The sequence below is a fragment of the Ambystoma mexicanum genome, chromosome 3p (assembly GCF_040938575.1).
Source record: "Ambystoma mexicanum isolate Mex_15411 chromosome 3p, UKY_AmexF1_1, whole genome shotgun sequence".
Taxonomy (NCBI): Eukaryota; Metazoa; Chordata; class Amphibia; order Caudata; family Ambystomatidae; genus Ambystoma; species Ambystoma mexicanum.
Window position 1 is genome coordinate 1,036,535,242 of NC_090925.1, and position 15,491 is coordinate 1,036,550,732.

General features: G+C 48.7%; 1 protein-coding gene across 1 annotated transcript in view; it reads left to right on the plus strand.

The window, feature by feature from the left end:
• The first annotated feature begins 712 nt into the window (after positions 1 to 712).
• Positions 713 to 15,491, plus strand: part of CTNNBL1 (catenin beta like 1) — a 1,235,052-nt gene continuing 1,220,273 nt past the window's right edge. Inside the window, exon 1 of the mRNA XM_069652387.1 lies at positions 713 to 936. Within this exon, the coding sequence (XP_069508488.1) occupies positions 907 to 936 (30 nt within the window). The 5' untranslated portion in view covers positions 713 to 906. The remainder of the gene's footprint in view (positions 937 to 15,491) is intronic.

The following is a 15,491-nucleotide window of genomic DNA, read 5'->3' on the forward strand; positions in this document are numbered from 1 at the left end:
GGGCTTGAGATATGTACTGGGGGAGAAACCCACATTGTATCAAGCAGACACTTTCAGCAGAAGCCTTGTCTAAACTTAATAAAGCCGTCTGTCTTCTTACTGATAGATTTTAGCCATCAGCAGTGATTTTTGGATACCAAGGCTTGAGCCTCATTACTCTTTCTTCTTGGCGTGGGTTAGGATTCTTGGTCTGTGGACTAGTAGGGTTGGTTTCACAGGGTCTTCACGTGTGAGACTTAACACAGCTGTCCAAACTTATATATGTCCTGCAAGGTAGACTTATCTTATGAGGAGTAGTGGGAACAATCAAAACTGCAGAGCCCAACTTCCATTATTTGTCCCATCCCAGGATGAGAGGGTTCCGGCGTTCCGCCAGTACATTATTTATATTCCCAGCACTGCCCCGTAGCGAAAACAAAAGTAGACATGGCTGATCGTGTAGCACATGAATACACTGCAAACATGGAAACGCACGCATTAGCAAAGCACACTGAAATCTTCGCCGCTGTCTGAGCGGGAACAAGTGGCTGAATGCAACCTGGCTGCCGCAAATCCAACAGAAACGCACACGTGGAAAAGTATCATTTCCATAGACTTCGGAAGAATTCTCGTATAAGTCTACACTATGCTTATCCCTGGTACTATAGAACGCTGCAAATGGCAAGGAATGTTGCATGTAGAGTGAAATACGGGAACTGGGACACTGGGGGTCGGGATGAGGTTCGCTAGAGCGTAATGTGTGTTTCATGCACGTGATGAGGAACGTTGCTAGGTCCGCTTCTCTAACGGGAACTAGTCCGTATCATACAGAACCTGTTTCTAAGTTGCCCACCGCCAGTACGAATTTGCTTTCCGCGAGGGACTTTACATTATTGAAAGGGGCAGAACATTCTGCTTTTTGGAGTTATGGATGTGGGGGAGCTGCTCAGCTACCAGGTGAGACGGGGACGCGCAAGACATGCGCCGGTGGGGCTGCTTCCTCTGTAAGGGAGATGTGAGTCGCCATGTGTAGTAGGGGAGGACCAGCATTATTACTTCTACACATGTCCCTTTCTGGTAAACTCGTGGGGTTTTGCCCTGTCCGTCTTTTACCGCTTACATGGTGACCCATGTCACTCTCGCTATCTCTCTTTCTGGTACCCTCGTTCCTTATATACTATCTCCCCTCTATAGTGAAAACTCCTCCACACGCGGTTCACAGATCACCTTTATGATTCCCATTGACCCTGCCTCCTTGTTCCTGTTGCACCATAACACCCCTCTCTACGGCACAGTTAAACGTGTCTACATATTTGCACTTTCCCTCGTGGTGCATTCATTTCAACTACGTTTTCAGATTAACACTCGACTCCTCCATCCTCGCTTCCCCTCCACCACTTGTCTTGTCCACGCACCTCCATCACCTTCCTCTTACACTTTCAAAACTTCTCTATCATCTACTTGGAAGTGCTTCCTCCTCCTTTCTGCTGCCCGATTTTAACCACTTCCTTACTGATGCATACTTACCCTATGCCTCCCACTCTTGCACACTAACACATACCCTCCTGTCTAGTACCCGATTTTACAGAGTGATATTTCTCTCCTTGCTAGTTCCTGCGTTTACACACACCCCTCTTACACAATCTTGCTTCCAATCGCCCTTTCTTCATGCATTCTAGTTCACACTAAATCGAGGGGGTGGGGGCTCAGGGGCGTGGGCTAAGTATGTGTGTACTTAGGCCTGTTACTAGGCTCTGTGTCCTTAAGAGGCAGAGAGATCACATGGGAGATGACTAGGGATGGGGGAGGAGTCAGTGGAGATAAGTAAGTACGTAGTTTGAAAGGGAATAAAGAAGACGTTCCAACCTCCTCCGGTGTCGTGTCCTTGGACCAACAGGCCTAACAAGTGGCAACCAGGCGGTCTCCTGCGACCCGGTATCCTCCTGACTGGCGGGTGATCCCACCGCACCATCCACAACTCCAGTATCCTGCTCCATCGCGCTGTCCGCGTGCATTCCAGGTGCCAGTGATCCCGCGGCACGTTACCATGCTCGACCCGGGCTGTGGATGAAGAACATTCCAGACGCACTCATTTGCCGCGACACTCCTCGCAGTGTATGAGGAACACAGCCATGCGCCATCCCCCCCACGCGGTAATCTGCCAGCGATCTCCTCTGGTCCACATGCAGGAGCACGAAAAGACACGTGAAGCCCACAGGTGGGTGCCTCCTGCTCCCTCCATTACTTGCAGTCCCGCCACTGCTACGCTCTGCCTGCTCCTCTCGACGGCCGCTGCGGCCCTGCCATTAGAAGGTCCCTCCGCCTCTCTTCATATCAGACGATCCTGCCGCCATTGCAGCCGGTCCCTTTCACACGACGGCTGCTACGTATAAACAATCGGCCATTACAGCCGGTCTCTTTCACATGACGGCTGACACAAATCAACATCCAGTTCCAAGACCGGCACGTGCGTTGCTCAGCAAGCGCTCGCCACTCTGCGCAAGCAAATACATATACATCAGCCATACTTCTACGTTTCTCCTCACGCTTGCCAACGCACTGAACTGCCTTTGCACCAGGCACTCCCAAGGGACATTAAGAGACAGAATATAGTAGTTAATGAGTGCAACCTTCATGGTCTGAGTGGCCACCACATCAATAATAGACCCACAGAAGCACCTGCTTTTGGATTTGCGCACAGCCCGCATGTGCGCCAACTAGCCAACAAATGACAGACAAGCTCACATCCAAGCGGACACCCATACCTCGACTGTCACACCAGCCACAATGAGCAACCCAGAGACACCACCCTCTCCACCAAGGTCGAAATCAATTTTGCTGCGGATGCCGCTCCCGTTCACCATGAGCCCACAAGCGGACAAATGCCCGAGGTGGGTTGAATGGGTGGAGGACTTTAACCACTTTGTGAAAGCAGCAGGTGAAGAAAAATCACAGAATTTGCAGAACATGTTTATTAACCTCGTTGGCGGTGAAATCAAGACCTTTGTCAAGACAATTCCCCCAGAAAAACAGCCAGATTTCCCCTCACTAATAAGAGCCCTAAATAAGAAGCTTGTGATTGAACCAAATCGAGACTATAAATGCTACATGCTCAATCTATGTACGCAGGGAGGGGAAGAGGCCATTGATGAGTTCATCACCCGCCATGAGAGTAGACGGTACTCACTGCCAGTTTCATGCTTTCTCACTGGATGAGGCAATAAGGCTACGGGTGATGGAGGGATGCCTGTCCCAGGGCCCGAAGAAGCAACTACTGAAAAAGCTCTTTCAATAGACTAGTGAGCGAGCTGGCAAGAATTTTTGAAAGAGTGGACCCACAGGCAGCATCCATGACTGGCACCACCAGTTCCAAACAAGATAAGAGTGAACTCATCGTGGTAATTCAACCGACGACTCAAAGACCTGGTGACAGGGGAGCCACACCCTACAGAGGGCCCAAACAGGGCACAGACCACAAAGACAGTGCTACCGATGTGAAATGGCATTCCCACACTCTGGGACATGCCCCGCACTCTCCCAAAGATGCAGCAACTGTGGAAGAGAGGGACACTTCCAGTCCGTCTGCAGGGAAGGCAGGCCATTTCCCACCATGCGAATGAATCCGCAACCACAGACCAGAATGTACATTCGAGCCAACCAAGGCCCATCATACCAAAATAGATTCTACGAACCAGGTCCACAGCGATATATAAGAGCTGGGATAGAGTACCACACTGTGTCACAAATCTCTCCCCTTCTCACCTGTTTTTGTTGTTTGCGTGCAACCTTCTATGGCGTCTTCTTTCTCACGGTCCGGGAATTGTATAAACCCGTGTGCTGGTCCTCGGATTCCAGCGTGATGTTCACAATCCAACTCCAGGATACTATCAGATGACCAGGATGGAGACCAGGAAGTAATGATGCTCGCACTCGGAGGCACGGAATGCCGTGACCCGAGCGCGGGTGAAAATCCAGGAAGATTGGAGGAAAGGCAGAGGAAAGGGCGGAAGGAATGGGAATTCAAGGAACCAGAAACCAAGAATCTCCGGCAACACACGTCCAACTACAGCAAGCGGTAGCGTTGAGATGCGCAGATCCGCGGGGGTGTGACTGTTTTGTAGAACGTGGTGCGCAGAGACTGGCAAGCAGCGTTCTGTATCAAGCGGCCATGTTGGAAGGATTATTGTATTCAATCCCCTATGGGTCAGGGAACACGAAGTCCAGAAGGGACGCAGACGACGGTTAATGACAGTATGCCTCCTCTGAAGCCCAGCTCCTCCGGGTTTGCCCAGATGGATAAGATGGTATCTTCGAACCAGCCTGGGGGCATTCATGTTTGACATGGGTTCCCAGGAGCGCTCACTGGGAGGGTATCTTTCCATTCGACCAAATATTGTAGCTGACCACGTCGGTACCTAGAGTCACAGATTCTGGACACCTCATGTTCGAGTTGGTCATTGACAATCACTGGGGTAGATTTTGGAGCTGTTCGAGATGGCTGAAGATATGGTTTTAACAGAGAGGTATGGAAGACTGGATGGATCCTTTTCCATGATTCTGGTAGTTGAAGTCGAAAGGCCACTGGATTGACAATTTCTTTTATAGAAAAGGGCCAGTAATATCTGGGAGCCAATTTATTTGGTCGCAGATGTCGGGGAAGGAGCTTCGAGGATAACCAGACTTTATCGCCTACTGAATAGGAAGGCCCAGGCCTTCTTTTAGAGTCAGCATAATGTTTAACGTCTCTTCTGGCATTTTCTAAGTGTTCTTTTGCTTCTTTGTGTATATTTAATAAGGGTTTCAATCCAGGAATCAACCGCAGGAACTGGGGTAGGGTGTGGCAGAATGTATGGTAGAACTGAAGGATGAAATTCTTGACTACAGAAGAAAGGACTGGTTTTGATAGCTGAATGATCCGAATTGTTGTAAGTGAATCTGGCTACAGGTATTAAGAGTGACCAATCATCCTAGACTTTGGTGGCGAAGCAACGAAGATACTGTTCTAGAGTTTGGTTTACACGTTCAGTGGCTCCATTGGTCTGTGGGTGATAACCTGAGGACAAGGCACGTTGGATTCCCAGTATACGACATAATTGTTTCCAGAACTGGGATATGTACTGGGGTCAGAAATGATCTTGGAGGGTAGCCCATGAAGCCGGAATATGTGTTCCAGGAAGATTCCGGCAAGTTCAGATGAGGATGGCAGTTTGTATAAAGGTGTAAAATGAGCCATATGAGTAAACAAATCAATGGTAACCATGATAGTTGTGTAGCCCCTGGAAGATGGTAGTTCCACGATAAAATCTGTGGCGATGATTTCCCAGGGTCTTGTTGGTATTGCTGGTTGGAGCAGGAGATCTGCCGGTTTCTTATTATCATGTCTGTTCTGATTGCAGACTGCACATGTCTGGATACGGATCCTGATACCATCCTTCATCTTCGGCCGCCAAAACTGTCTTTGTATTAGATGGAGGGTGTTGGTGATGCCACGGTGTCCTGAATGAAAAGTATCATGACATAGGCTTGTGATCCTTTGTCTCAGTCCAGGAGTGGGAATGACCAAGCGATTGTCCTTGAACAGATATCGGTCCCTTGTGTTGAGATTCCATCGATTGTTTCTCTTAAACTCCTTCCAGGTTTCAGAGGACTGTGTTTGAATTCGAATATCCTCCAGGAGGGTGATTGCTTGGGCAACAAATATTGTGTGGGGAAACATCTTAGGAAAAGTCCGATCTTCAAGAGGTTCATAATCGGGATGTCTGGATAAGGCATCGGCTATTATGTTGTGTGTTCCAGGGACATGGTGAATTTGAAACTGGTATTGAGCAAAAAAGAAGGCCCAACGGGCTTGACGACTGTTTCTACATTCTAGGGATTGCAGGACTTGAAGATTCCGATGGTCCGTGCGGACTTGCACCGGGTGTTTGGCACCCAGGAGGAGATGACGCCAGTCAGTGAAGGGTTGACGGATGGCTAGTAATTCCTTTTCCAGGACGGAATAATGAGTTTCACTGGGATTCAAGGTGCGAGAAAGATAGGCGATGGGTTGTTCTAGCTTGTCACCCAATTCTTGTTTTATGACTGCCCCAATGGCGTAGTTGGAGGCATCAGTTTCAACAAGAAAAGGTCGATCAATGTCGGGTTGAGCTAGGATGGGAGCTTGTGTGGACTCCGACTTCAACCGTTGGAACGCCGTATCTTGGGCTGAGGTCCACTGAAAGGGGGTATCCTTCTTTAACAATGTAATAATAGGATGCACAATCTCCGAAAAGACTGGTATAAATTTCCGATAGAAGTTAGCAAGCCCCAGGAAGGACTGAATTTGTTTTACAGTAGTTGGAACGGGCCAGGATCGAATGGAGTCTACCTTCGATGAGTCCATTCCAATCCCCTTTGGACTAAGAACGAATCCGAGATAGTGAACAGTTGATACATGGAAAAGGCACTTCTCGGGTTTGGCCAGGAGCTTATGTTCACGTAGACGTTGTAAGACTGCCTTTACATGCTCTTCATGTTTTAGATGGTCCTTAGAGTATATCAGTATGTCGTCCAGATATACAATGACAAAGATGAACAGCATATCAGAAAACACCCGGTCCATAAAACGTTGGAAGACCGCTGGGGCATTAGCAAGTCCAAAGGGCCAAAGGGCATAACCAGGTATTCAAAATGGCCAAAGGGTGTTCTAAAGGCTGTTTTCCATTCGTCACCTTCCTTTATACAAATAAGATGGTAGGCACCCCTTAGATCTAAGTTTGTGAACGGCACCTCTGACTGCTTCCAGGATATCCGAGATGAGAGGCAATGGGTAGCGGTCCTTGAGAGTACACTGGTTAAGGCCACGGTAATCTGGACATGGTCTCAGCTCCTTGGTGTCTTTCTTGGGAACAAAAAATAATGAAGCACCCGCCGGGGACTTAGATGGTCGTATGGTGCCATTTTCCAAGTTAGTATCCAGGTATTCCCAGAGGGCCCTTTTTTCAGGTTCTGATAAAATAAACATCCTCCCGAAAGGGATCACTGCTGACGGTTCAGTATTGATGGCACAATCCTCAGGTCTGTGAGGAGGGAGAGCTTGAACTATGGCGGTCGAAAATACACCTGTGTAGGCCTGATAGGCCCTGGGAATCCAGCTGATGTTAGAGACGGTGACCCGACTTTGCGGAATCACTTGCGAGTCTTCAGAGGATTTTGGTAAGGAATCTAGGGATAAGCAGTGGGACATACAGTGTTCAGAACCAAGAAACAAGGAGCCTGCTGCCCAATTGATGTAGGGGTTATGCTTCTGTAACCGGGGCATGCCTAGAACCATTGGATAGTGGGCAGATCTTATAATGTCAAATTTGATCCTCTCTTGATGGTGGTTTATAGAGAGTAAGATCTCTTTAGTCTAAAGGGTTATAGGTCCTGAAGACAGGGGTCTCCCATCAATAGCCTCTACAGGTTGCATAGTCTCTCGAGTTTCATGAGGAATGTTGTGAGTAGTGACCCAATCATGATCTATGAATATGCCCATGGCTCCGCAATCCACTAATGCCAGGATGGGGTAAGATTCTTTCTTGGAAGGCGATAGAAAGGCCTGTAGAATCAGAAGATTATTTTGTCCAGGAGAGTTCAAGGATGGAATTGATGTGGAGCAGACATCTCTCTCCCGAAACTGTGCCCCATGTAGGATTGGGAGCTGGCGTTTCCCAAACGCCGTGGAGGAGCAACAGGGCACTCTCTCACGAGGTGCTTGTCGGAGGCGCAATACATGCACAGACCAGTGTGAATCCGTCACATCCTTTCTTGTGGGGTAATGGGTCCACGGAAGGCCCCCAGTTGCATGGGTTCTGGGTCCGAGATCGGGGAAGCTGTGGGCTCTGGTCTAGATGAATTGTCTGAGGTGGCCCTTTGGGGAGTTGACTTGGACTTCTTTTTCTCCGCTTTTCTTTTCTGGATTCGAAAGTCTATTTGTAAGGAAAGGTCCATGAGAGCCTGGAAGGAGCTTGAGCGAGCTACCCTGGCTAACTCGTCCTTTATTTCTTCATTCAGACCTCTTCGGAAGAGGGTGAAGCTGGCTTCTTGAGACCAATCGGCTTCCTTTACAAGTTGTTTAAAGCGGGTCACATATGTAAGCATATCCTGGGATCCTTGTTGAAATTCAAGTAAACGTTCTTGAGCGCTGTAAACCTGCTCTGGGCGATCAAACATGGCCTTTAGAGCTTCCACAAACCCATCATAATCATCCAGGAGGTCATCACCCAAATTGACTAGGGGGGTTGCCCAGGTCAAGGCATTACCAGTGAGGTGTGAGATCATAAACCCCACCTTTGCTCTAGGAGTGGAAAAGTAGTAGGGCTTGAAGGTGAAGTGCACTAAACATGAATCAAGAAAGGCACGGAGGGTCTTTGAAGAACCATCATATTTGTCCACTACTCCTCCCAATAACACGCTTTCCTTAGTTGCAGAGTCACGTGACGAGACTAGCTGTTTTAATACAGCATTCCCAGCCTTAAGATTCTGGACTTCTGTGGTTAGTTCCTGCATGCCTCGCATGAGGTCTTGAACCACAGCTTCCATCTCTGTATCAGTATCGATCACTAGTGACAACCCCTGTCTCTTAGCAGACATATATCACAACTGCATCACTGCAACCATTAATGCTATAGCACCGCTCACCACCAAGGCAAAACGCTCAGACAAGCGATCTAGCTTCTGGTTTAATGATGATCTTTTCGCCCTCAGAAGAACCAAACGCGCGTGTGAACATGCCTACAGAAAGCATCCTACTGCAGAGGCAGAAAAAGCCTACCAAGAAATAAACAAAACCTATAAAACAGCCATTATTACCTACAAATCTAATGCGTATAATAATAGGATCAGTAATGCGACCTCAGATACCAAGGAACTATTTGCCATTCTAAAAGAATTGGAAAACCCTACCCCAGCCATAAACCCAACCATCCCCAGCAAGGAATGGTGCACCACTATTCAAGATGCACTAACAGCCAAAATTGAACTACTCCAAGTAAAAATCACATCCAAAAAACAATCACTAGCCAACAAACCTATTCTCCTTAATCTAAATCGACCACATCAGGAATTCACCAGCTCCCCATTCCACTTCACACCAGTATCCCAAAATGTAGTGTTTGACACCATCGCCAAACTTAAAGCCTCCAACTGCAAAGGAGATTCCGTCCCCGCATCAGTAGTCAAATCCTGTGCCCACACCCTCACCCCCATTATCACCAACTTCGTGAACGCATCCTTCAATACTAACCTAGTACCAGCTAGCATCAAAGAAGCCTGGGTCACCCCTCTCCTGAAAAAACCTACCCTAGACCCTACTGTGCCCACTAATTACAGGCCAATAACAACTGTCCCATTTCTCCTCAAAATATTGGATAAATTAGCATACAACCAAGTCCAAACTCACCTTGAACAAAACCACCTCCTTGGGACGAGGCAATCAGGCTTCCGCCCCAACCATAGCACAGAAACGGCACTCCTTGACTTAAAAATCCAGATGGATACCATCAGAGACTCAGGAAAACTCTGCATCCTTCTCCTACTCGATCTCTCCGCAGCGTTTGATTTAGTAGACCATAATAAACTGTGCGCCACACTAGCGAAAGACTTCAACTTCTCCACCGAAGCTACTACCTGGATCAAATCTTTTCTTGCTGACCGCACCTCCAGGGTCGCCATAGGTAAAGAAGCCGCCAACCCCATCATAGTACCCATTGGTGTCCCCCAAGGTTCCTGTCTTGCACCAACATTATACAATGCATACACTAAACTCCTCTTCTCAGCGCTAGATGACATGGGTGTCATCTACACCAACTTTGCAGACGACACCCAGATCCTCATCCCTTTATCGGGAGACTACACTCAAGACACCGACTCTATCAACAAAATATATGCCATAATCCAAAATTGGATGGCACTAAATAGCCTCTGTCTCAATGATGAGAAGACTGAGGTTCTCATTGTGGGCTCCCAATCCAAAATAGAAGCATTACATGCTGATTACTCATCCATCAACATCGATGGCACAAACATATCAGTACTCAAACAAGTAAAAACACTAGGTGTCTACCTAGATGCCAACCTCACCATGACCAAGCACATTAACGCCCTCTCTTCCTCTACCTCCTACACCGCAAAACTTATTGCTCTCAGTCGCCAACTCTTGACACCCACCAACTGTATCACGCTGGCAAGAGCTTTAATCCTATCCAGGCTCGACTACTGCAACGCACTCTACCTGGGTACCTCTAAAGCCAATCTTAACAAACTACAGCTTATTCAAAATAAAGCCCTTCGGGCGGCCCTTGGATTAAGGAAGTCAGATCACATCTCAAATATTAGAAGAAACCATCACTGGCTCCCCATCAAAGCCAGGGTCATATTCAAAGCCCTGTGCGTCACATTCAAATGCATCCACTCTTGCGCCCCCATCTACCTCAACCACGCCATCACCAAAAAAGTATCAAAGAGGCCCCTCAGATCCAATAGTCAACTACTCCTAGCCATCCCCCGCTACAAGACAACCAAGGCAGGAGGCAGTAGTTTCCAATACCTCGCACCCACATATTGGAACACACTTCCCCTCCCCATCAAAAATGAGCAAACTTTCTCAGGTTTCAAGAAATCCCTGAAAACGTGGCTATTTAACCAAGACTAAGGAAATATCACTGTACTGAAGCCCTGCATTAAATGTCTCGTGTATGATTATTTTGTATTCCTTTGCACTGCGCCCGATTGGCAATTTCTAAGAAATGTTTTAACCAAGCTGTCTGTAACTTCGCCGTGGTACCCAAGGGTTTGGGCGATTAATAAATGCAATAAATAAATAGGCGTCTCAATCTGTCACAAATCTCTCCCCTTCTCACCTGTTTTTGTTGTTTGCTTGTGACCTTCTGTGGCGGCGTCTTTCTCACGGTCTGGGAATTGTATAAACCCGTGTGCTGGTCCTCGGATTCCAGCCTGATGTTCACAATCCAACTCCAGGATACGTTCAGATGACCAGGACAGAGACCAGGAAGAAATGATGCTCGCACTCGGAGGCATGGAATGCTGTCGCCCGAGCACGGTTGAAAATCCAGGAAGATTGGAGGTAAGGCAGAGGAAAGGGCAGAAGGAAGGGGAATTCAAGGAACCGGGAACCAAGAATCGGAAGAAAGCTCTGAGCGAACTCCGGCAACACACGTCCAACTACAGCAAGCAGTAGCGTTGAGACGCGCAGAGCCGCGGGGGCGTGTCTGTTTTGTAGAACGTAGAGCGCAGAGACTGGCAAGCAGCGTTCCATATCAAGCGGCCATGTTGGAAGGATTATTGTATTCAATCCCCTATGGGTCAGGGACCACGAAGTCCAGAAGGGACGCAGACGACGGTTCATGACACCCTGGACACTATGCCCAAGACTGAACCCTATGACCAGGCCCCACACTTCGAGGACGAATATGACAGGCCCCCGCAAATATACCAAGAATACAATATACAGCAGCAATTTGCACCCTCATATGGGAGCGATGACTATGATCAGTCCTACCAAGACGAATACGTTAACCTCATCCTGGATGACTTAGAAGCGAAGCGAGGGAGGTGCCCAGGATAGCCGTCAACATTGGTAATGGACAATTTTGCTTTCTGGTCGATTCCGGCGCCACTGTCAACATCATGGGCGAACAAGAGTTCCTACAAATCCCTGAGAAACAGACGTTGGCCAAAACCAACTCAAAAATCTTTCAGTGGGGTTCAACTCTCACCCTTCACTCCATTGGACATTTCAAGCGCCAGCTCATGCCCAATGGGTTGACCATAGCTACTGTCATTCATGTAATCCAGAGCTCGACAAAAGGGCGATTTCTGCTGAGCTCCCATACTGTATACTGCCTAGGCCTCATCGATTTCCATAAAGGCGACGTAATCCATTCTGCCGCCCAACCAGACAAGAAAGAAAGCATATGCACAATAAATGCCACCCCCATGATGAAGAACCTCTTCACGAAGGAGACAATCCTAGAAAACCTCTAGGGAAATTCAGAGGAGCTCCCATTAAACTTCACATTGACACCTCTGTCCGGCCCGTGCCACAACATCCCAGGAGAGTGGCATTACACCTGCAAGAGGCACTCTCAAAAGAACTGAACTAGCTCCTCAACGATGGCATCATCAAGCCGGCGGCAGGCCCGACCCACTGGGTGTCACCTCTAATCGTGCCCAAGGAAGGAGGACGTTTAAGACTGTGTGTAGACACGAGGATGGCAAACACTGCCATCCAAAGAGAACAGCACCTTGGCCCACAAATTGAAGACATGATTGTTGAGCTCAACAAGTCTGTGATGTTCTCAAAATTGGACCTGAATCAAGGGTACCACCAATTGGAACTACACCCTGACTTGAGGGGCATCACCACCTTTGCCTCCCTTGGCGGTCTATTTCGATACAGTCGCCTCAATTTTGGCATCTCTTCGGCAGCTGACATTTTTCAGGAGGCAATTAGACAGGTGATCTTTCCGATTCGGGGACCGCTGAACTACAGCGACGATGATCTTGTCTTCAGCAAATCTCGAGAGGATCATGACGCCGCACTAATGGCGACATGCACAGCAGTCCAGGAGGCAGGACTGACGCTCAACATTGGGAAATGCCAGTTTAGTAAGACCAAATTGACATTTTTTGGACACATCTTTTCTGTGGATGGCATGACACTGGACCCTGACAAGGTCAGCCCCAACTCGAACCTACGAGAACCGACACAAGTGACAGATGTCCAGATTGATGGCCGGCTATTGTGCATGCTATATCCCCCACTACACATCCATCACCAACCCTCTACGACGCCTACTGCAGAAAGACACTGTATTCACCTGGTTGGCTGAATGTCAAGAGGCATTTGACACAATCAAAACGGTGCTGGCCAAAGCCCGTTGTCTGGCCTACTTTGACCCCAACTGGCATACAGACATATCGTGGACTCGAGCGCTGTGGGGCTGGGAGCCTTCCTGGCACAGACAAGTGGCCCAGACACACACCCCATGCACATCGTCGCATATGCCAGCAGGGCTCTAGCCGCCCCTGAATCAGCATACTCGCAGGCTGAAAAGGAAAGCCTGCCGGCAGTGTGAACCTGTGAAAATGTTCATAATTTCATCATAGGCAAGAGGTTCACGCTCATCAGACCATCAGGCTCTGCTGTCCTTATTCGGCAATCCACGCACCAAAATGACTCCCAGAATAGAGCGCTGGGGTATCAGACTACAAGAATATGATTGACTTAATTCACAGGCCTGGCTGTGACCACAATCCAGCAGACTACCTATCTCGCCACTGAGCAGGCATGCCAATCTCCAGAGAAGGCGACACAGAGTATATCAACTATGTGGCCACCAATGCACTCCCACCTGTGATCTCGCTCGAGACGATAAGGCCGCCGCAGAGCCGTCCATAGCGTTGGCAATCGGGTTGACAGGAAACAACAAGTGGAAACACTAGCAATGCGCCATTTTAAACCACCCAGGGGTGTGCAGACAGATGGACAGGCTGGCAAGTATACACACAGCACTTGCTGTAGAAGACCAACTCCTCTTATTGAGAGGGTGTCGACTAGTCATCCCTTCGACTCTCACAGCCGAAGTAATCAAGATGGCCCATGAAGGGCACAGGTGTGTCAACAACACGAAATGATAACTGCGATGCCACGTGTGGTTTACCTTCCTGGGCTTGATGGTTGACAGATGGGTGACGAACTGCCTAGCATGTCGATGCACGGCCAGGGCAGAGGCTCCCGTCCCACTACAACCAACGCACATCCCAGACCGGACATGGGATAGAGTATCGGTTAACTTTAATGGACCCATGGAATCGGGAGAGTATCTCCTGTTGTTCATTGACAAATATCCAAGATTCCCAATTGTCAAGAAAATGGCGACCACTGCATATGCACACGTAGTAGCAACCTTCGATGAATTACTTAGCGAGTCGGGCATCCCAAGGAAAATCAAATCTGACAATGGACCTGCATTCAACGGCCATGAGTTTGCATTCTTCGCGAAACACATGGGGTTTACCCCTCAGAAGATAACCCCTAGATGGCCACAAGCAAATGGAATGGCTGAACGATTTATGGCCTCCATTAAAAAGACAATCCAGAGTGCCTGCATTGAGGGCGCTAACCCCCATCAAGTGCTATGCCGACTATTATGAGATTACTGGAACACCCCACACAAAGCCACCAATAAGGGGCCAGCAGAACTGATGGTAGGGTACGCGGTACGCACCGGTATCATGAGACACCCTAGTGGCCAGCAGGAAGGAGATCCTGAAGTTGTAAGAAGGGGCACTTAAAGAAAGAAGGCACGGATAGACACAGACCTGAGGAGACGGACAGTGCCCAAAGACTTCCAATTGGGTTGATGAAGTTCTGGTACAAGCAACGACCAAGAAGATTGAAGCCTGTTAGGCGCAGAGACCACTCAATATCGTGTCCATCAAGGGCACCATGGTGACGGCTCAAATGCAGACAGAGAAGTTACGAGGAATAGTTCCCAATTCAAGCACCTCATTAAGAGGGAAGATGAGAGACTTCCACCTCCTGATCCCAAGCCGAGAGAGCCAAGGGATGGCCTGTGGTTTCCACCCCGAAGAAACCCAGCACAGGACGGTGGAGCCGGCTGAAGCAGCAGGAGCACCCATGCTGAGCGATAGGAGTGAAAGACTCCATTGCAACCATCAGAAGACCACCTCGCCTAGTAGAAGAGTGCTGAGGCGGATGTTAGGACATTTGTCCCAGGGTGATGTTACTAGGCTCTGTCTCCTTAAGTAGCAGAGAGATGATGAGGGATGGGGGAGGAGCCGGGAGAGAAGTTAGTACTTAGTTTGAAAGGGAATAAAGAAGACGTTCCAACATCCTCCGGTGTCGTGTCCTTAGGCCTCTTGGCCTAAGGAATAACAAGGCCATGCCCCTAACAAGAGCCCCACCTCACCAATGGGGGAGCAGAGGAGCTGGTGAAAGCAGGGGAGCTAGGGCACACTGCATTATTACCTTTGGTGCGCACAGCCTCTTGTAACCCCAGTGTGCCCCAGCTCTCTCACGCAGCAAGCAGCCCTTTCATTTAAGGTGCCGCGTTGGTTAGAAACCATGGGCTCCTTGAATGAAAGGGCTGCGTGATGTCTATGTACTTCAGAACAGAACGAGGGCTGAAGGGTCCAGTCTCTCCTTTTTAAAAGGCTTCATATGCATGATGACTCTTTACTCCAAAATAAAAGGAGAGACTGGGACATCCAGCCCTCCTCCTGTCCGGAATTCAGAGTCATCTGGCAGCCGTGTAGACGAAGTCCTGGTTAAACTGGCTTTCTGCAAATGTCAGTACTTCCGAGTGCTGACACCTGCAGGAATTGCATGTAACTGTTCAGCAATTCAGCCTGAGGTGTCGGCATGGTAGGGGGTAGTCTGGTTGGGCCTCCGCTCAGGAGCCCTTTTTGGAGTCTGCTGGTGCTTGGCCCGGCCCACTTAAAGCCAT